Source organism: Rhincodon typus, chromosome 24 (genome assembly GCF_021869965.1).
Source record: "Rhincodon typus isolate 14 chromosome 24, sRhiTyp1.1, whole genome shotgun sequence".
Taxonomy (NCBI): domain Eukaryota; kingdom Metazoa; phylum Chordata; class Chondrichthyes; order Orectolobiformes; family Rhincodontidae; genus Rhincodon; species Rhincodon typus.
This window is the reverse complement of record NC_063355.1, coordinates 12,900,340-12,923,662: the sequence shown is the minus strand read 5'-3', so window position 1 is coordinate 12,923,662 and position 23,323 is coordinate 12,900,340. Positions and strand designations below refer to the sequence as shown.

The following is a 23,323-nucleotide window of genomic DNA, read 5'->3' as shown; positions in this document are numbered from 1 at the left end:
TATTGATGCCATCTAGACTTCCTGCGGCTTTGGGAAAGCAACCAAAATCATCAAAAACCCTTCACACCCCGGTGATACTCTCTTCCACTTTCCTCTATCAGCAGAAGATATAAAAGTTTGTATACACACATGAATAGATTCAAGAACAGCTTCTTCCCCGCTGTTAATAGACCTCTGAATGGACCTCTCAAATTTTAAATTTAATGTTGATCTCACTCTTTCAGCACCTTCTCTGCAGCCATTACATTGCATTCTTTGTTCTGTCCTATGACTCTATGCACTGTACCTAGGTACATGTGACAATAATAAATCAGATAAAATCATTTTTGAAACAACAGGGAAGCTGTCCATTGTTGTGGAAACTTAGACCTCAGTTTTCCAAAAGTTGGTTGTAGGAAACAATACAAACTTTTGCCATGTCCCAATACCATTGTGTATAGCAAATAATGGCGTACGAGCCAAGAGACTGTGCAATATTAGCCTATAATATAAATGGTTCATCTATCTTCCACATGTAATTGTATGTTCTGTTTATGGCTTACACCCCCAATACAATACCGAGCAAAGCAGTATTGCTGAAATGTGTGAAGTGTCAGTTAGACAGATATCATGTGTAACTTTCTCCAAGCTGCAGGAGTCCCACTGCAGTTACCAGCCAACCAATTGTGACAAATTATTGTGTCAGTTCAGCAACATATCAATTGGCTGATATCGTACATAGTGCTGAGCGACAAATTATAACGCTATCCAAAAACGACAGAATAATGGATAGGTTGAATAGCTACAAGACATTAACATAAACAAGGGACTCAAATTGTGCCGTAAATCATTAGATTGAAGTTGAGTAATTTATGCAGATTATCCAAATCTCAAGATTGTTTTTAATTTCTCAAACATTAACTCCCTCCTGCCTGCTTATTGCTTTATGTAAGAACAGGAACATTCTGTGGGAGACTTTCATCTGTCTATAGTCTATGGACAATTGGCAGTTAAGATTCCAACAGAGGCCTTGTGCATCTGCTTTCTGACCCAGCCCAGCTTTCAATCAGCCCTTCAAATGTGTACACAGCATCACACAGATCGAAAGCAGTCAGGATATTGTTTAAATACACAAATTACAGTTCTATTTCTGCCACAGCATAATGACTACAAACTTCAAGATGAAGTATCTGTAGTTGACACCAATTTCACCTTCTCCAGAGTTGAGAGCCCAAAGCACTGGTACCTGATGGGTCATAGAAGGCCATAGAAACAAGTACAGGACATGATCATTCGGTCTCTTTAAGTCTGTTCTGCAATTCAATTTCATTGCAGCTAATCTGCATCTTAACGCCAGTACCCACCATTATTCCTAACTGTTTATTTCCTTGCCTATAAAAGAAATCTACCTGATTTGAAATTTTCATTGACTTACGACTCAGCAGTTTTTTGGAAGGACTTAGTTTCGGATTTCTGCTAATTTCTGTGCAAAGAAATGTTTCCCTGTCCTCCCCATGAACAGACTACCTCTTAGCTTATTTGCCATCTTCAAGAAGGTATGTTTTATGTTTCATTGGGATTTTTGTGAGGCCAGAAGGAGCCTGCCATGGAAGCAGCAATGCAGATGGGCAAATGAATTGTCAATGTCACAAAATCAACTTTCTCCCATCCACATGTACCAACTTAAGAACAGTCTGTGGGTCTGAAAAGTAGTCATTCAATTTAAGGGGCAGATATATTCAGCATAACCCCTCCTGCATTTTGGCAGAAAACTATGTTAAGTGTGAATTTAGCTGAAAGAAGAAACAAGTGTTGAAGCCTGAGGGTTGGTCACCCATGAGCATGCTCATTGAAACATTGATGTTTGATGCCTGACTCAGTGCAATTTTGACAGCTTTAATTGAATGAAAATATTGCACTTTTTCCAAATAAAAACTAATTTTCTGAATCCTTGAGAATGAAATACTTTTCTTTATTCAGAAATTCAGAAGTCTGAAGTGCAAAGACACCTGGGAGTTCTAGTCCATGATTCTCTCAAGGTAAACTTGCAGGTCGAGTCAGTAGTTAGGAAGGCAAATGCAACTTTGGCATTTATTTTGAGAGGACTTAATTATAAAAGCAGGGATGTACTTCTGAGGCTCTATAAGGCTCTGGTCAGGCGACATTTGGAGTATTGTGCGCAGTTTTAGGCCCCATATCTCAGGAAAGATGTACTGGCCCTGGAGCAGGTTCAGAGGAGGCTCACGAGAATGGTCCCAGGATGAAAAGCTTAATATATGAGGAACGTTTGAGGACTCTGGGTCTATACTCAACGGAGTTTAGAAGGATGAAGGGAGATCTAATTGAAGCTTACAGAATACTGAATGGCCTGGAGAGAGTGGATGTTGGGAAGATGTTTCCATTGGTAGGAGAGTCGAGGACCCGAGAGCACAGCCTTAGAGTAAAGGGAAGACCATTTAGAACGAAGATAAGGAGAAACATCTTTAGCCAGAGAGTGGTGAATCTATGGAATTCACTACCACAGCAGGCTGTGGAGGCCAGGTCATTGAGTGTTATAGCTGCAGAGAAGGTACAGAGAAAGAAATATCAGAATTACCATTTGAGAGGTCCATTCAAAAGTCTGATAACAGCGGGGAAGAGCTGCTCTTGATTCTGTTTGTACGCATATTCAAGTATATTCAAACTTTTATATGTTCTGCCTGACGGAAGATGGTGGAAGAGAGAAAAACCAGGGTGGGAGGGGTCTTTGATTACATTGCTTTCCCGAGGCAGCGAGAAGTATAGATGGCATCAATGGATGGAAAGCTGGTTTGTATGGTGAACTGGGCTGTGTTTACAACTCTGTAGTTTCCTGCAGTCTTGAACAGAGCACTTGCCATACCATGCTGCGATGTATCCAAATAGGATGTCTTCTACGGTACATCCATAAAGATGGGTAAGAATCCTTGTGAACATGCTGAATTTCCTTAGCCTCCCGAGGGAGTAGAGATGTTGTTATGTTTTCTTGACAACTGCATCGACGAGGTTGGACCAGGAGATATTATTGGTAATCATCACTCCCAGAAACATATCGATGGTAGGTATGCATGCATAGTCTCCATGATTGCATATTGCATGGGAACTTAGACTAGACAGAAAAAAGAAATAAGCCCAGTACTTTCAACTCTGCATAGGGAACCCAGTCCAAACAGTTCCATTCTGGGCCCCAATCCTATACAATATGTTCAAGACACAAGCACTGGAATTTTTAAAGAGCCAGAGAGGAAAACCAATTAAAAAAAACTGACACCCAGTAGTCAACATTCTGGTCCCACTTGTCCACCATTTTGAAGTACACAAGACCAGTTGGGCCAATATTCCTCACTCACCAGTTATACTGGGCTTTCCTTGTGACTGGGGCAGGGAGCAGCTCGCTAACTAATTCAGGTTGTGAGGAGATTCCTGAGGCTGCAGGGTCATTGGAAGGCCTACCAACACTGACAGACTGACAGTCCCACCATCTGAGGTGGGCGCTATAAATTCCGGATGAGAGACAGAGAGTGGGTGCTTCAATATGATGGTGGCCTCTGAACAAGAAGTTAGACCTGGCCATTATTGTGGGTGGGATACACTCTCAGAGGATGGAGAGTGACAGTAGCTGTGGTCTGCCTGTTGTTATGGGTCACGCTAGGGTGGAAATGGAGCTTTAGTAAGGTCCTGTGGTTAATGTTAACTCAGGCACATCATCAGGACAACTCCAATGTTGGAGATCATTTGTGGTCTGCCAGTTGTTATGGGTCACGCTGGGGTCGAAATGGAGCTTTAGTAAGATCCTGTGGTTAATGTTAACTCAGGCACATCATCAGGACAACCCCAATGTTGGAGACCATTTGTGGTCTGCCAGTTGTTATGGGTCACGCTGGGGTGGAAATGGAGCTTTAGTAAGATCCTGTGGTTAATGTTAACTCAGGCACATCATCAGGACAACCCCAATGTTGGAGACCATTGGGAACTACCACATTTAATTTTTCCTCTGTACACACAACACTTAACACGTCATATCTCAAATTGCTCATTCGTTGTTTCCCGAAATGTAATGGACTGGAAATAAACAATCAAATTTTAAATGAATCAATAGTAATTGCCTCCATTATCTTTGTCAGGGGAGACTCCTGTAAATTCACAACTCACACACTGCAATGTTAAGTGGGCCCAAATTTCCATCAATATAAGTGAATTTTTAAAGGGCCAGAGAGGAAAACCGGTAAAAAAAAACATCCTGATACCCAGAAGTCAACATACTGGTCACACAGGTCCACCATTTTGAGGTATATAAGACCAGTTGGGCCAGTATTCCTCATTCACCAGTTATATTGGGCTTTGAATGAATTTAAATATTGCCTGTTCGTTATTTCCACAGACTTATTTTGAATTGGTGCCTCTTCAGGGATAAGCTCTTCTGGGCTACTGCTCTAGACAAGGGTAGCTTGCCACAATCTACAAGTCAATCTCTGCAACCAACTTCACGCAGATGCAATAGCAAATTGCTGCAGATGCTGGAAATCAGAAACAAAAACAGAAAATCCTTGGAAAAACTCAGCAGGCCCTTCAGCCGACAGTCAATGACCTGAAACTCTTGTTTCTCTCTGCCAGACCTGCTGAGTATTTCCAGAATTTTCAGTTTTCAGTCTTTCATATCAATGTTTGCTGCTTCATCTTCGTCATCATGAAGCGGAAGTAGAAGTTTCAGGTCTGTGATGGTGAGAAGGTGTTGCATTCATTTCCATGGGTATCAGGCAGTGATAAACACCCCAAACAAATACATGCTTTAATGTACGTTGGCAGAACAAGAGAATCCTTGGGTTTTGAAGCTTTTGAAGTCCTATGGTCTATTTCAATCAAACACATGGTCTGTGTCTTTTCCTCAAATCTGAATACAAATTAAAAGGGAAATGCGTATGAGCTGCTGATGGATGGCAATTAACTATGGCAGAATTGGAGAAGACAATGAACTAACTCTTTCATGTGGTGTGAGGTTGTTGACCATGCAGCTGGATGATGCTGTGTAACGTAAAAGCCTGACCCCTACTGGTCAAGATACAATGTTGCTTCAAATTAAACGTTGCCTCCTCTCCTGAAGCCCTGGATAAAGTGCTGTTATCATATGTTATTGTTACATGTTAGTTTTCTTTCAGGGGGAAATATTTACCACCATTTTACTTGTTTTAAAGATTTTAAAATTATCTTCTATTGGTAAATCAATCCATAAACATAAACGCCAACAACTTCAATTCAAGACACAAAACTAAATTCACCTTAGCTCTTTCAAGACTTTTTTTCTTGTGACTGATTTTCCCCCAATCCATTTCTCAATTGCAAAACTTTTATTATCATTCTAAACTCAATTTCTGGCTTGTTCCAAGGTCACTCTCTCCATAGACTTCTGGTCACTTTTGCAATTATTTGGCATAAGCCAGTTAAACAGCTTGGCCAAGGTCTTAACAGAGACACCCTCATACATTTAGGAATCCCTAAGACACGATGTAAGTTGTCTTGTAAATGAAATCAGTTGTAGACTAGTGAACTAACAACTCATCTGGGTTTGCTATGTCTGTTTAGCCCATGGATAACCTCAAGGTTCAAATTGATAAGGTAAATTCTCCAGTTTGGCTATATAGGATTACATGGAAAGCCATCTGAAGAATAAATCTAGAACAAGGTGTAGCACTGGGTTATTCCCAATCCCCTATCTGAGTTGAGTAAACCTCTTTCAACAAGGGACATGCACCCATTTGGAGACTATGCCTCTGAGAGACATACACCAGGGGTAATGGTGCATTTGATTCATTCATGAATTTTGTGCTGGGGAGGGGGTAAGAGCTGCTTTACAAAAGGGTTTATTTCATTCACTTGTGGGCTTTGCTTGCTGGCCAGTACTTTTTGTTGCCGGTCCTTAGTTTCCTTTGAGAAGATGATGATGAGCTGCCACCTTGAATGTTTGCAGTCCACCTGCTGTGGGTTCAAAGAATAGAATCCCCACAGTGTGGAAACAGGCCACTCAGCCCAACAAAGACCTTCTGAAGACCATCCCACCCAGACCCATCTCCTAGCCTATTTCCCACAGCTAATGCACCTAACCTGCACATCCCTGAACACTACAGACAATTTAGCATGGCCAATCCACCTAGACTGCTCATCTTTGGAAACCAGAGCACCCAGACAAAGCCCACAAAGACACAGGGAGAATGTGCAGACTCTACACAGATGGTTGCCCAAGGCTGGAATCCTGGAATCGAACCCAGGTCCCTGGCGCTGTGAGGCAGCAGTGCTAACTACTGAGCCACCATGCCACAAGCCATGGTTGACCCACAATGCCTTTAGGGAGGGAATTCCAGGACTTTGAACCAGCGACAGTGAAGGAACACCAATATATTTCCAAGTCAGGATAGTGATTGACTTGGAGGGGACCTTGCAGGTGGTGGTATGTATGTTCCCATGTATCTGCTGCCTTCATCCTTCTAGGTGGAAGTGGTTGTGAGTCTGGAAGGTGCTTTCTAAAGATCTTTAATGAATTTCTGCAGTGCATCTTGTAGATGGTACACAATGCTGCTACTAGCTTCAGTGATGGAGGGAGTGGATGTGGTGCCAATCAAGCGGGCTGCTTTGTTCTGGATCATGTCAAACTACTTGAGTGTGGTTGGGGCTGCCCCCATGCAAGTAAGTGGGGGAGTATTCCATCACAATCCTGACAAGTGCGTTGTAGGTGGTGGGCAGGCTTTGGGGAGTCAGGAGGCGAGTTACTCGCTGCGGTATTCCCAGCCTCTGAACTGCTCTTATAGCCATTGTGTTTATATGGCAGTTGAGTTTCTGGTCAATAGTAATCCCCAGGATATTGATGGTGGAGATTCAGTGATGGTAATACCAAAGAATGTCAGAGGGTGGTGATTAGATTGTATCTAATTGGTGATGGTCATAGTCTAGTATTTGTGTGGAGTGAATGTTTACTGCAACTAATAAATTTTATGTTCAGTATTTGGCAGATTTATCAGTATTAGTAAGGTTTTATGAATTGTTTTAAAGGTTATTGGCATTTCATTAGCACTGGCAAGGTTAACTATAAATAAAGGAATGGTAAGGCTGCCACCCTTCAAAATACATATCCTGTGCTATGTGGGAACTCCAGGACATCTGCTGCTAGGGAGAGTTTAAGCTTTTGGTAAGGTAACAGGAAGAGTTGATCAGGGCTGTGCTGTTGTGTGGTATCTGGAATGGCAGCAGATTTCGCATATAGTGCCACACAACAGACTTGTGATCAAAATTAGAGTTCATGGAATAAGAGGAACAGCAGCAACATGGATACAACGTTGACTAAGTGATAGGAAATGGTGAATAATGGTCAATGGATGTTTTTCAGGTTGGGAAAGGTTTTGGTGGAGTTCTCCAGGGACACTTGTTTTTTCTGATAAGCATTAATAATCTAGACCTTGATGTACTGGGCACAATTTCAAAACTTGCAAATGATACAAAGCTTTGAAACATCATAAACTGTGAAGAGGATAGTGTAGAACTTCAAAATGACATAAACAAGTTGGTTGAGTGGGCAAAAAGTAGTGGATGAAGTTCACTGTGAAGTATGAAATGATGGAGACAGGCAAAATAGAATAATGGGTAGAACTTTAAAGCAGAGCAGGAGCAGTGGAACCTGGGGCTTTTTTTTATACATAAATCATTAAACGTGGTAGGTTAGGTTGATAGAGCAATTACTGAGTCTCTTTGATAGAGACATAGAGTTCAAGATCAAGGAGACTTTCTTGAACTTATGTAAAATACTAGCTTGGCATTAACTGGTGGATTGCCTTCAGTTTAGGCAGGAAGTGAAGGTATTAGTGAGAATGCAGAAGCAATTTACAAGAATGGTTCGAGCAATTTCAGTAATGAAGAAAGTTTGCAGAAGCTGGTACTGATTTATTAGAGTAAAGAAGGCTGAGAAGAGATCTGTTTAAAGTATTCAAATTCTTGCAAGATCTGGACAGAGTGAAAAGGGAGAAAATGTGTCCACTCGTGAAATATTCAAGAATAAGAAGGCACTGATTTGATGCAATTCATTAAAGCAGCAAAAGTGATAAAAGAGAAAAGGGTTTCATGTTGTGAGTAGTCAGGGTTTGGAATGTACTTCCTGGAACTGTGGTGGAGGCAGATTCAAGTGCTGCATAAAAAGGAGAATTAAATGGTTATATGCAAAGGAAGAATGTGCAGTGTTATGAGGAGAAGGCAAGAGAATGGTAATATAAGTGAGACACTCATTTGAAGGGTCAGCGCAATCATGATGGGCTGCATTCTCACAGCTAAATACTCAATGTTGTGTCATAATTGGCCTCAGCAATCTCAACTTTAAGAGAAATGATAGAGTTGGACTCAGGATAGATCCGATGCAGCTGTTGGGTGAGGATTGAATCTTTGTCATCTCTGCTGCTTCTTATGCTCAGACAGTCAATGGAGAAGTTTGGCTAGGCTTAAATACAAAAAAATGGTATTTTATACAAGGTGTCCTTAAGGTTGCTCGTGGGATAATAAGAACTGAAACAGTTCCTAATGGGCTCAGATACCTGGCACCAAGGTGCCCATAATTCAGATTGTTAGTCAGTAAGGGGAAAAGGCAGGAAAGTGGAGTTGACAATTATCAGATCTGCCACAATCTCATTGAATGGTGCAGCAGACTCGATGGGTCGAATGGCCTACTTCTGCTCCTATATCTTATGGTCTTATGTTTGATGTTTCTAGCATTTAAAGTGGGACTTACAGAGTGTGGGCAAATGAATTCTCAATCCTGGATAGCGGGATACTGATTATCTCTCTCTTTTGTCTTCCTGTTAAGGTCTCAGGTTGCACCAACTTCGCATAAAGGCCACAGATGCAGACGTTCTAGTTCACAGAGTTCAGCCTCCAGGTCTTCCAGCTGCTCCAGCAGGTAAATCTGTGCTCTTTCCTCCCACACCCACATTAATCCCAGCGCCTGTCATTACTGCACACTATGAACCATTCATCAGCGTTCCATCTCATCCACCCCCTCACCCCCAGCTGCCACAATCCCAAGCCCATCACTCTGTAAACATTTCAACTTCAGATATTTGTTAAGGAAACTAGACCACCACAGTTCAGTGAAGTGTGAACATTGTAAATATTTATCTCAGCGTGCATGCTGTAAAACACCATTAATATTGTTTTAAGCTTGACTATATAATTTAATGGCACCACAATCCCTCACTCACCTCTCCAGTGCTTTAATCTAATAGCAGTTGGAAAATCACATTAAATGCTTTCCAAGCGCCTCTGTCTAAAGTACTTCCATCAAAACATTTATAACCCTTCAGAAGCTCAAAATGTGTTTGCCTTTCATATCGTCGCTGTAGTACAGCAAGTACAAAAGAAAAGGCTTCCGTTTTTTCCAAGAACCTTATCCCTTCTCAATATACTGTACAACCAATGAATTAGTTTAAACGCACAGTCATCATTCTTAGGTACAGCACTACAGCAGTCAATTAATGAAAAGCCAGCTCCCATCAACAGCAACAGAGATGAAAGATCTCTTTATTTGATTTTCAGGTCTTGTTGGTTTGAAGGAAACATGTTCAGCAGTGGAATACATTACTGCCAGGGGTTGTAGAAGGAGCAGCTTTGCTCAGGACACAGGGAGAATTACCTGGTCACTGCCAAAGCCCTCACATTTAGTAAAGAGGATTCGGCAAAGCTGAAAGAGCCCGGTTTAACCATTGTCATTTCCTCTGCCTTCATTGCCTGTTCAGCTTTATTCCTCTCAATGCCATGATGGTAGTTTGTTGCAAATAAATGGCTTGATATAGGGCAGTTAACCACATTGCTGTGATTCTGGAGTCACATAGAGGCCAGAGCAGTGAACGTAGCAGAATTCCTTTCCTAAAGGACATTTGGAAACAAGAATCAATAAAGTTTTCATTACTGAGACTAAATTGCACTTCCGGATTTTTTATTAATTAATTGAATTCAAATTCCACGAGGCAACCGCAGGAAGTGCTACACCTGCCCCCATACCTCCTCCCTCACCCCCATCCCAGGCCCCAAGAAGACTTTCCACATCAAGCAGATGTTCACCTGCACATCTGCCAATGTGGTATACTGCATCCGCTGTACCCGGTGTGGCTTCCTCTACATCGGGGAAACCAAGCGGAGACTCGGGGACCGCTTTGCAGAACACTTACGCTCGGTTCGCAACAAACAACTGCACCTCCCGGTCGCGAACCATTTCAACTCCCCCTCCCATTCCTCAGACGACATGTCCATCCTGGGCCTCCTGCAGTGCCACAACGATGCCACCCGAAGGTTGCAGGAACAGCAACTCATATTCCGCTTGGGAACCCTGCAGCCCAATGGTATCAATGTGGATTTCACAAGTTTCAAAATCTCCCCTCCCCCCCACCGCATCCCAAAACCAGTCCAACTCGTCCCTGCCTCCCTAACCTGTTCTTCCTCCCACCTATCCCCTCCTCCCACCTCAAGCCGCACCTCCATCTCCTACCGACCAACCTCATCCCGCCCCCTTGACCTGTCCGTCCTCCCTGGACTGACCTATCCCCTTCCTAACTCCCTACCTACACTCACCTTTCCTGGCCCCATCCCCGCCTCTTCGACCTGTTTGTTTCCTCTCCACCTATCCTCTCCTCTATCCCTCTTCTATCCGCCTCCCACTCTCTCCCTATTTATTTCAAAACCCCCTTCCCCTCCCCCTTTTCTGATGAAGGGTCGAGGCCCGAAACGTCAGCCTCTCTGCTCCTATGATGCTGCTTGGCCTGCTGTGTTCATCCAGCCCTGCACCTTGTTGTCTCTCCACGAGGTACCATGATGGGATTTGAACTCCTGCCCTCTGTCTTAGTAGTTATTGTCCATTGCCCTCTCTGGATCAATACGACTGAACAGAACGACTACAGTCTGTACTTTCACTGCAATCTACTTCTTTATTTATCACTTAGTCAGTTTAACACTACAGCATAAAATTGTATCAGGTTACAAACCAAAGCAGCCTCAAGCTCACCAGTGAGACTTAGGTATTACCTACAGGGATAACCAGCCAGGATTCAACTGCTCAGCAGGGTGTGTTGCTCTTCTCCAAGTTCAGTGTCCTGTCTCTGCAATAGTTATTCCCAGGTCATGGCTTCAATGTCTTCAAAAACTCTTATTTTTACATGCTTTCTCCTAATCGTCCACAAAATTTGACTCCCGCCCAGGACCTTTGTGACTCTGAGATGACCCATCTAAGGGTCATACAGACAAGATGCATCTATTTCATTGTCCTCCCTTCTGTCTTTAATTTAATAGCCTTCATAACCATGCAGGCCAAGCAGCCCTTATCATCAAATTTCTGCCTAACAAGCAATGCCTGGTTCTGCCTTCTACAGTAAAGTATTGTTCCTATAAAGCTGGCCACTTTTTTCCCATCATCCCTGCAGAGTCTTAACTGTTAATGATTCTGGTACAGGATAGCAATTAAGATGCAGCCATACAGCTATGTAGGTACTAATGTTATCATGATGACACTGCTGTTTGCCTAACCTAGAGCTGATTGTTAAGTATTGAATTCCAATTACAAAACATTTTTCAGATTTGATTATATTAATTTCCTTTTACCAATTTCAGAAAATATTATAATGGTGCACCTAACCTCTTTGTTGAGTTGCTTCCTTGGGGCTTCTAATGGTTTATTTGGTATTGCATTGAGCCTAGGATCCACCCAACTCAATCTTCTATCTGTGTTGTTGTCTATAAACTCAGTGACGGAGTAGAAGTGGTGTTGACAGTTTCAGTGTCCCAGGTAAATGACAACAAAGGATGTTAGCCTCGGCTCAGTGCTGGCCCACCTACCTCTGCATCAGAGGCTTGTTGGTTAATGACCCAATTTAGAGTCTTGAGAATAGATTCTAGGTTGACAATCCAGGGCAGTATGGCTCTGTTAGAAGAGTTGTCATGTTAAAATAAAAACAAAATAAAATAAAACTCTGCATCATCTCAGGTGGACATAAAAACATCGCATGATACAATCTGAAGAGAAGCGAGATTATTAGTTTATTATTTATTTACATTTATTAACCAGCAACACAAATAAAACAGATTATCTGCTTGTTATCACATTACTGTTTGTAGGATCTTACTTATGCACAAATTGGCTGCCAACCGGTGACAATACTTCAACAATATTACAAAATGTTACAATATTACCAAGTTGCAGAGCGATATGGTGTCCCCCAGTGGTAATGAAAGTTTCTTTTTAAATTCAAGTAATTTCTTCCTTTCCTTCCAACACTCCATGCTGAATATTGGGTAGGTGGTCCTTTCTGTACTGCCACTGTGGTCATTTCACCTACTAAGGTTCATTGGCTCATAACGAAAGATAACCTAGGGAAGTTATTAGCGAACAAACAGCACCTCCCAAGAAGGAAGAAGCATAATTACAGAGAGAAAATAATTGCAGCTTCTCTCTCCTCAACCTCCTACATCCTCAGCTAACACTGTACAGGAAGTCTATCAAGCAAGGAGAAAAGTAACTCTTGACTGCCTTAAAAGTTATATTAATGAAAAATATAAACTTGCGGAGAAGAAACTCAATTCACAGCATTCACAAAATGAATGATGACAACCATGTTCTCTGCTAATTTTGATTCTGCTGTATTACATAGGGGTTGAGATTTACCAGCCAGTTTTGCTGCAGAGCAAGCAAGTTTAATTTCCACATTGAAATAATAATCTTATTTAAAGCATGCAAGTTTTATTAAAATGGGTGACTTAAAGGAGAGAGGGTTTTGCTCGGATTATTGTTTTTGAAATCTGCATTAGGCAAGTCAGCAGACCTGTAAGCCCACTGTTAGGGCTAAGTAAATGAAGTGTAACTGAAGAACGCTGACTGTTGTAGGAACAGGCTTATAATTAAAGATTAGCAGGTGTAATATAATGGCACTGTGAAAATGATACTGAAATTGTGTCTGAAATACAAAATTATTTTACTTTCTGCAGCCAATGTTCTGGTATCAATGGAATCGACTTTCCGAGTTCCAAGCTCAGTGTCCTGTTTCTGCAATAGTTATTCCCAGGTTATGGCTTCAATGTCTTCAAAAACTCTTATTTTTACATGCTTTCTCCTAATCGTCCACAAAGTTTGAATCCTGCCCAGGACCTTTGTGACTCTGAGATGACCCATCTAAGGATCATACAGACGAGATGCATCTATTTCATTGTCCTCCCTTCTGTCTTTAATTTAGTAGCGTTGGTAACCAAGCAGGTCAAGAGGCCCTTATCATCAAATTTCTGCCTAACAAGCAATGCCTGGTTTTACCTTCTACAATAAGGTATTGTTTCTGTAAAGTTGGCCACTTTTTCTCATCATCCTTGCAGAGTCTTAACTGTTAATGATTCTGGTACAGGATAGCAATTAAGATGCAGCCATACAGCTACGTAGGTACTAATGTTATCATGATGACACTGCTGTTTGCCTAACCTAGAGCTGATTGTTCAGTGTTGAATCGAGTTATTGCAATCACTAAACTAATCTTCTTCCTTTGACTTCTCAATAATAATGCTTGTGGTGCCTGCTGTCAATTGTATAAACAGTCAAACCAGACACATTACAGAAAACGTGCAGAACAATGCTCCCTCAAATGAATGGAGTATTTTTGAAAAATTTATATGGCACCTCTCTTGAGTTTGGGGAAGAGTGAAAGATTATGATCAGCGTCCCTGCAATGTTCATTATCACATCTTTCAAAATCCTTGAATTCAGTCTCTTGTCAATGTCAGGTACCAAAAGTTTATCCAAAACTTCTTCCTAATCAATTTTGAATCCTTCTAATGATAAAGTTCTTTCCTCTGTCACCGCGGCTTGGATAAATGGTATGTCCTTTACATAGAAAAATGGGAGAGTCAAGGAGCAAGCGTTTGTCAGATGGTACTACAATGTGGGAACTCACTTCAAGGATACTCAGAAGACTGAGTAATGGGACTTTCAAAGGGATACCAGATGACTATGTCTGGTGCAGCAAGGAACAGAGTCTGTCATAAGCTGGGAGGTGTGTGGGACTTACTCTTCAAGCTTACATATCTTCTGGAAATGTGGTGTAACATGTCGTTGGTTGTGTCAATTAGTTAATGAAGTGTACCTTTTTTGTAGTTTGGTGTATTAGTTGTCACTTAAGTAACAAAAACAAAGTTGCTGGAAAAGCTCAGCAGGTCTGGCAGCATGTGTGAAGGAGAAAACAGAGTTAGCGTTTCAGGTCCGGTGACCCTTCCTCAGACCCTTCCCCCCTTTCTGGGGAAGGGTCACCGGACCCGAAACGTTAACTCTGATTTCTCCTTCACAGATGCTACCAGACCTGCTGAGCTTTTCCAGCAACTTTGTTTTTGTTCCTAATTTACAGCATCTGCAGTTCTTTTGGTCACTTAAGTAATGTTTGATTTCAGTTTATTTTTAGAGAAAATATATGAAATCATGAACTATGATTTTTCCAGTTCGTTGATCAGAAATTCATTTCCTTTTAAGGAATTATCGGTTCCTATGGAGATTGTAACAAAGTCATTGTTGATCTTTGGATGAGTACAGTTGGATGCATTGGCAGAGGTGTTGGATTTAGAATCAGAGAGTCATAGAGTCAGATTGCCAATTGAGGAAGAATTATTCAGCAAATGTGTTCAGCAGTGAGCTGTTGCTGATGTATCCTGACTGCGAGCAACTTGCACATTCTTCTCCATCCTCTAAGTCATCAGTGTCACCTTGCTGAAGACCTTTGTCCATTTGGGACTTTTTTATTGTTCCAAAACAGTTATAAACCTCAGCAAAGCACTGTCATGCAGGACACTGTCTATGGATTGTGGTGGAAGGAGCCACCAGACTGATCTAGGCAATCTAATCATTGTTTGAAGTGACGAATGGTTCACTCAGTGACAGCTTTAGACAAACCATCATTCTGGTCACAATACAGTTCAGCCACTGAAAGCAGTTTTCCGAGATGGGCCATGAATCAACTGTGCAAGGGACAGCCCTTGTCCTCTGGCAGCCAAACCCTTATTTATTTGACAAGGGTGAAGATTGATGGAAGAATGAAAAATGATCACTCTATAAAAGCTTTGTGAAAGCTGTCTGGAGAGAAACTATAGGCCTTTACGATGTACTGCTAGCTTGCATGACTGAAGTGCCCTGTGACTCATGATGGGAGTTTGAAGGGAGGGGGCTCGGTCATCCTCAAGGATGACTGTAGGTGCAGTCACCAAGAGGCTAAGTCTGTGCTCGAGCCGCTACTTCAAACTGTCCACCGGAAAAAGTCACAGAATAGTTTGCAAACGTGGCATCAATATGGCATGTATCCTGAATGTATCCCGAATGTATCCTGACTGATGTTGCCGATATCCTATGTGATTACCCTCAAAGGACTGGAGTCAAGAGACTCCAGTGACCTTCAGTGTATAGGAAGCTCTGTGCTAGTTAAACAGTGTGGATGCAAGTCATTTTGGAGAAGGAGACAAAACTGGAAACATACCTTGACAACAAGGTGCAGGGCTGGATGAACACAGCAGGCCAAGCAGCATCATAGGAGCAGAGAGGCTGACGTTTCGGGCCTAGACCCTTCATCAGAAAAGCATACCTTGTTACCCTCAACCCATTCCAAACGTGAATGCCTTCTCCTGCCCTTTAGCATTGAATCATAGCCGCAGTTCTCAATCCCTAAAGTCCTTGTGAAGAGATCCCAAGCTGAGATTTAAGGCTTCACCATGGGAAGGAGAGAAATAAGTAGAGAGTGACTCAGAGTTATATTCACAGGTCGTTGAGCATTTCACTGCAAGACAGTTTAAGTGCAGGCCTGGATATACTTAGCTGGTCATAAGAGACGGAGTAAAAGAGCACTTTTGCTTTAAAGGTCAAAGCTTTATAAAAGTTTATTCTTCGTCTGCTCGTCCCACAGAAATGAAGCCCATTCAGGAGCAGCGCAAAGCCTGCGAGGCAGATCGAGAAGCAGCAACCACAGACCTTATACAAAGGCCAGTACAAAGCAGAGAGTCCGCACCAAAAGCCGCTCCCAGTCAGCCAAATCACCATGTAAAAGCCCTCAGAATAAAAACAGCAAACCAACTGACAAAATAGTAAGTATTGAGGCCAATTTTATCTTTTGATGGCAATTCAGGAAATTCTAATGAGCTTCATTTGTGGCCATGCGGAATAGTGTGTGGTTTCAAAAAGACAAGTATTTGAGTAGGCAAGCTCAGTGCATTTAGCTACCAACTTGTATCCTTACCCCTGCCCCACCAACCCTGCTGTGATTAACATCAGTTGGCCAGAGTCAGTATCTTTTTTTAGACGTTATTAATTTGTCAGTGACAGTTTCTCTTTCTTTTTTGCCTTTGGTCTAAATTTTTCACCTCTAAGCCAAAGATCCCGATATATGTTAGACTCTAGGATTACCCAAAATGCCTTGGTTCAGGTTAAGCTCAGTGTTTGATAACTGGTAATAAATTCACCCTTACCTCACATATTTTCTTCAATGAAGCTGAGAGCAAAGCTGGGTTTGCTGATCCCAACCTTATAGCTACTAACTACATATTATTCAAAGGGACAGGTACAATGCAGACATTAGGCATTTTGAAATTCTAAGAATCCTCCTTTGCAGTGTTGTTCAAACATTGACACAGAATTGTCAAAGCAACAAACAACCGTTGATTAGACATCACACTTGACAACCATATAGTCAAAATAAGACCAGACCCGTCTGAGTATATAATGAGTAGTCAATATCTGTCATCCCTCATTTTAAGCCTTTACTGATGTTGAATAGTCTGCACTGAACTTCTTGGTATTCATATATTATTCAAACTCTTTCTGTCAGAACTATTCGAAATTGCATTGTGATGCCATATTGTCAGCTCTTACAGTTCAACCCATTCAGTAAACAATTTCCCCGATTTTAAGTCTGCCTGATTTTGTGCTATGTCATCTTTTGACTTTATGAAATCCTCTAAGGAGAGTAATTAAACCCATGTTCCAAACTCCGTGATAACATATACTTGTATAATATGGTCTGCACTGCTATTTTAATAGTCCAAATTGAAATTCACCTGCTGTTGTAGTGCACTGCTTTATACATTCACCCCAAATTCTGTTAACGTTTGACCAAGTCATTAACTGTAACCAGTTAACCCTTTGACTTGGTAAGAGCTGTTAAGCAATGCATAAAGCAGTGCACAGTTATTAAGAGGATTGATCTTTGGAAAAATAAGTGCTCATCCACTTCTTAATTTCTGGAAAGCAAGAAGAGAAACAAATGATTTTCATCACAGTAATGTGACCTGCAAATGACATGATAATCTGTTTGCAAAAAGAAAGTTTGCTGAACAATCTCCGTGAATGTGGTGCCCTTAATATTTACAAGAGATCAAAAAAAATGTAAGAAGTATTTGGCAGGCTAGACACATTTATATAAGGCAAATGCTTCTGGAATGGAGGGATTGGTTTAATGATAGGGACTTGGCTAAAAGTAAGAAAGGGATAATCAATCATTGCCAATTTCAGTTCAGAGATGTACACTGGATGATTAGGTCAAGGTCACATCTAATCTGCAACTTTCTATTTATCCAAATCAACTACTGAAGTTCTGTAAATCACAGTTGGAAACCTTCCCAGAGACAGTGCTGAATTTTGTGATCTACCATTGGTAGTAGGCGTTGAAATTAAGAAGTACTTTGACAGCCTTGGCCTATTCCTTAGCAAATAATGGTCTATTCTACATATATATCCCTTTTCATTACAATATGCCAGCTTTTGAAGATGTGAAGAACAACAGCCCTGTGTACAGTATTGTAGATAGTAGGTTGACCTATTCATTGTCATGATACAATAATGCAGAGGAAGTATATGAGTCAAGGGCAAATAAGAAAGGTTCAATTCCAATCTTAGAAGGGTTATCTTTTGATTTTATCAATGTAGAGGGACATGTGTTTAGGAAATGTCTGATTCAGAGAATAGCACATGGGTAATTGTGCTACACAATAAACAAGTTTCATAATGCAGAAAGCATGAGAACTGAATGGATCTAAAGTGCAATTAAAATAGATTTCAAGTGTTTATTTAGCAGAGGAAGAGTCAAATGATTGTTTTGAACCGCGTCCTTTGTGAGACATAATCTCAAGCACTATCCCGATATAACAGGGCCTGGAAACTCAATAGCGCGTGGCCGATTTGTAGACACTAATCAGATACTAAAGATGGGCTTAGTTTGGCTTCAAGTTTATTTTCAACTTTGTAAAGCCTTGATGCTACCCAGGATAGAAGTAAAGTGTGGTACTTAGTGCAGCAGATAAGCCACGATAATTATTTGCTGAAATAGTCTACTCACCTCCTTCAGCGTATCTAAGCTCGGAGTCAGCAACCTGAATAACAAAAGGAGCTATTTTTAATTTTGTATCAAAAATGCATTTGCTTGAGAATAGCGATGCTATTATTCCAAAGTCAATACTATGACAAACAAGAGAGGCACACTGCAACAAAATTCTGAAGGTTTTTGTTTTGCAAATAAATTGTTTATTTAAAAATACCTCTTGCAAGTACAATATTACTAAAACGTTGATCAAAATGAAACAAGCCATTTAATTAGCAACCAAATGGGTTTGATAGGGCAAGGTTGGGAGCCACATATGAGTTCTGGAGATGCAGGTTACTGATCTCTGACACTAAGCCATAGGGCTTTGTAACTGATGCAATTTAAAACATGAGATTGAATCACTAAAAGACATTCTAAATGGTTTAAACATGTCAGAAATATGTGATGAAAATAGATTGATGATTTGTTGTGACAGAAGATTATGAACTTTATGATAGCAGAACAAAGGGTGGCATTAATGGTATATATGTATAGTCACCTTATACTGCTCCAATTCAAAAGGCTAATGCAGCTGCAGTGACAGTAATTCTGAAATTGTTTGAAAATAGGAAAAAACCTTTCTTAACTGGGGTAACTTTATTGTCAAAAAATGTTTGGCAAATTTATCTTTTTGTGCATTTATGCAAATCATGTTGAAATTTATCACTCAGCTGTTGATGTGTGACACCAAAGTGGCTCAAAAATCTATGCACAGTAATGTGAAGTTTCGCCCAGCCTTGTGAAAGAGTTTCAGGGAGACTCAGGCATGCAAACTCTCCAATAAGAAATTACAATTGCTACCTACTTCCCTATAGTTTCAGTTGACGAATTCAGCAAAGCCATGAATGCCCAAGCTATGTTCGAATGCCAGCCCATGCTGGGTGAATTGACTTCAGCTGAGAGGAGCAAATTGGAATTAGTGTGACTATCTTTGATGCAGAGCTGGCATCAGTACAGACACAATGGAAATAAAAGGTCACCAGTCTGTTCGACAGTTTTTTTATACCCAGGCTTCAGAGTGTGATCAACACTGGTGCTTTTGTGAAATAAGCCATTCATTAATCACATCACACAGCTCATTAAATATTCATCACTATTCAGGAGGTTAATCTAACATTAACATGTACAACCAGTGTTTAACTGCTTATGACTGTGTATGATGATTGCATCTATCTGAGGCCAGCAGTGTTATTTTATTTCTTTCCATCCTTTCATTTCGGTGTATAATGAAAGTTTAATTTAAGTGAATTGCATGTGTTGCTGTAGCTTTTGAAATATGGGGTCGAAGCACAGCTGGTTGTAAAAGCGAATGGAGTAGAAAACTTCATCATTCCCATTACGTTGCCTCAATGGCTCTTAGGATTTCAGGTTCTGTGGCCCATTGGAATTCCAGTAGACAGCATGTCACTCAGTGTGTTGTCAGCTTTTTAACTTTGTTTTACAGAATGTGAATAATCATTTGAATTTATAAAGTACTGACTGAACATTGCATCACACGAAACAATGCTTGAGTTGTAGGATATTTTCAGTCAAAAGAAATCCAACCAGCAATGTCCAAGACGTTTCCCTTGCTTCTTCATCTATCACAGTGAAATTATTCTTTTGACAATTTGACTTAAAAAAACTGACATGAGTACAAAAGAGGAAAGTCCACTTTGTATTTATGTTCTTATTTCATAAAATAATTAACACGTAGATCTTCACTCCTATAATTTTCTTGGTCCTTTTCTGCTTCCTATAACCAATGCAAAACAATACCTCAAGAAGGACCAGTCTTTATCAAAATACTATTAGCAATGCATTACTCGCATAAGATTCCCAGCACTTTTAATAAGGTGAAGACAACCACTAAAGCAGGCTTACAGCCTTTGGATTTTAAACATGGCCTCTATGTGATCATGAAAAGGAACTTACCGCTTTCCTAATATGGCATCATAGGCAATGTGTGATGGAAGACACTGCTTTTTCACCTCTATGTTATATCTTTAAATCCAACCCTGACTAATGACAGCTGTAAGGGCTCTGTTTGGGTGGTCTCAGTGCATTTACATGTACAGACCCACCGCTGATAATATCAGTTGCAGAGGGCACTGAGTGCTTCCCATGGAAAATGAAAATGTCATACAGATGCGATCAGCAGGCTGCTCAGAAGTGGGAGGCAATGCAAGTTGTTGCCAATGCAGAAAGAACTTCAATCTGTAACAAATGACAGCAACAAACCATTTTTAAATAGCACATTTAACATCTTAAAACATCCCAACGCCCCTTGAAGGATCATTATAAAACAAATCATGATACTATATAAAGAGATATTATGTCAGATTACCAAAAGTGTAGGCAAAAACTAGGTTTTAAGGAGTGTCTTAAAGGAAAAATACAAGGTAGAAAATGTAAAGGGGTAGGGAAGGTATTCCAGAACTTTGGCCTGGGCAACTAAAGCTCACAAAAGCTGGAACAATTAAATGTGGGAATGTGTAGAATTCAGAGTTAAAGGAGGCAGATATCTCAGAGAGTTGTGAACTGGAGGAGATCACAGAAGCAAGGAGTTTAAACAAATGAAAGCAGAATGTTATAACGTTTGTTACTGGTAATGTTTGAACAGTTTCATACCCGTGCTGGCCAGGTTCAGTTCCCTAGTACGTATATCTTTCACCTCAGTCAAAATAAGTTCACAACACAAGAAGTAGCACTGCTCACAAGAACATGAGCATCTCAGAAAAGAGAGCAATTACAGGCCTATCAAGTCGAATTCAGTGATCAACAAGATAATGGCTGATTTTCCAGCTCAACTCCACGATCCTCTTGTCCCTTAATTCCCTCAGTAACTAAAAATATGTAGACTTTTCCCTTGAACATACTCAATGACTAAGCATTCACAGCTATCTTGGGTAGAGAATTCCAAAGATTTACAATCCTTTGAATGAAGAAATTTCTCCCCATCTCAGTTCTAAATGGTTGACTCGTTATCCTGAGACTGTGACCCTGAGTTCTCCATTCCCTGACCAGGAGAAGCAATTCCTCGGTATTTCCCCTATCAAATCCCTAAAAATTTTGAAATGTTCTAATTACATTTAATATCATTGCCCCTCTCGTCAGAATACTAATCATTGACCCCCAACTTGTAAGCTAACTCTGACATTGCTATCCTTTCTGAAGTACTTTAACATGTCCTCGACTCCTGATCTTTCTCAAAAATCCATGTTTCATTTTCTCTGCTCTTGCTATGTTACTGAAACTGCTCTTATGACAGTCATAACTGATATACCATGTGACTGTGACATGGTTTCATTCTTCTAAATTCTAGGGAATATAGATCCTGTCGATTAAATCTTTCATGTTAGGCCAAACCAGTCATCCCAAGAATCAATCCAGTGAACCTCATTGGATGTCCTTTCGCATAGCCTTCATTAAGTAAGGAGGCCAAAACTGCAGATGTGGCCACATCAATGCCCTGTGTAATTGTAGTAAGGCTTCTTTACTTTTATTCTTCAATCCCTGTGAACCAGAAGTTAGCATCCCGTTGGGTTTCTTAATTGTTTGCTGTACTTGCATTTTAAAATTCTGATTCTTGTACAAAAATATCCTTGTCCCTCAGAATATAGCATTTGCCAGTCTCTCATCATTCAAAAAAATTCTTTTTTTATATGTTTTCTTACCAAAGCAGATAACTTCATAGTCTACCATTATCATATTGCTCCTACAATGTTAATGTTTACTCATTCACTCTCCCTACACCACTCGAAAGCATCTTTGTAACCAACCAACTGCTTGCTTTCCCACCTAACTTTGTGTCATCAGCAAAATTGGATATGTTATACTCTTTCCAATGATAAATAGCTCATGCAAAAATAGAATTCCATGGGGTATCTCATTTGTTACTGCCTGGCAAATCAAACATATCCCATTATTTTTCACTCACTGTTTCCTGCCCCTTTACTTGTCCTCTCCCCATGTTAATATTCTATCCCCATGAGTCCTAACTTTATGAAATAAACTATCTTTGACCTGTAAGGGATTGTCATGTACCAGAACTATAAGTAGAACTAACAATAATATTAGCAAAGGTGATCCTTAATTTATGAGGAAGCTTATGAAAAATAGTTTAATTAACTGATACGAAATAATGGTGAGTATGCTTTAACATTAAAAATGTTTCTCTCCACTTAATTATTTATGGGTGGACCTCTAGCACAGTGGATAGTCAATAAAAACTAAAAGAACTGCGGATGCTGTAAATCTGAAACAAAAACAGAAGTTGCTGGAAAAGCTCAGCAGGTCTGGCAGCATCTGTGAAGAGGAATCAGACTTAACGTTTCGGGTCCGATGACCCTTCCTCAGAATACTGAATAGTAATCCTGTTTCTGAGTCAGAATCTCTGGGTTTGAGTTCCAACCCACAACTTGACCAAGGAAAGCAGCCAAGCTGGTTGTGTATTAACCTGTAAATTTTTCGAACATGGTCTACTGAAAGATGATTAGAATTGGCGAGGTTCCTGGCCAGCCATGTAATGGAAAGAAATTGAAGGCTGTAATGCCACTATCCAAAGTCCTAGATTACAACATACAAGTAAAGGTGTCATAAATACAATGAATTCTGGAGATACTTAACTGGTCTGGCAGTATCTGTGGACAGAGAAACAGAGATAATGCTTCGAGTCCTTTGAGTATTGGAATTTGGAAGTCATGTTGAGGTTGTACAGGACATTGATGAGGCCTGTTCTGGGGTACAGTGTCCAGTTCTGTTTGCCCTGTTATAGGAAGGATATTATTGAGGTGGAGAGGGTTCAGAAGAAATTTAGAACATAGAACATAGAACATAGAACATTACAGCGCAGTACAGGCCCTTCGGCCTTCGATGTTGCGCCGACCTGTGAAACCAATCTGAAGCCCATCTAACCTAAACTATTCCATTATCATCCATATGTTTATCCAATGACCATTTAA

The 23,323-nt window shown here is 40.6% G+C and overlaps 1 protein-coding gene across 1 annotated transcript in view; it reads left to right on the top strand.

Annotated features, from left to right (window-relative positions):
• srrm4 (serine/arginine repetitive matrix 4) overlaps positions 1-23,323 on the top strand; it is a 344,995-nt gene that overhangs the window by 292,762 nt on the left and 28,910 nt on the right. The window contains exons 7-9 of the mRNA XM_048611588.1: positions 8,834-8,926; positions 15,933-16,110; positions 18,635-18,640. Of these exons, the coding sequence (XP_048467545.1) occupies positions 8,834-8,926; positions 15,933-16,110; positions 18,635-18,640 (277 nt within the window). The remainder of the gene's footprint in view (positions 1-8,833; positions 8,927-15,932; positions 16,111-18,634; positions 18,641-23,323) is intronic.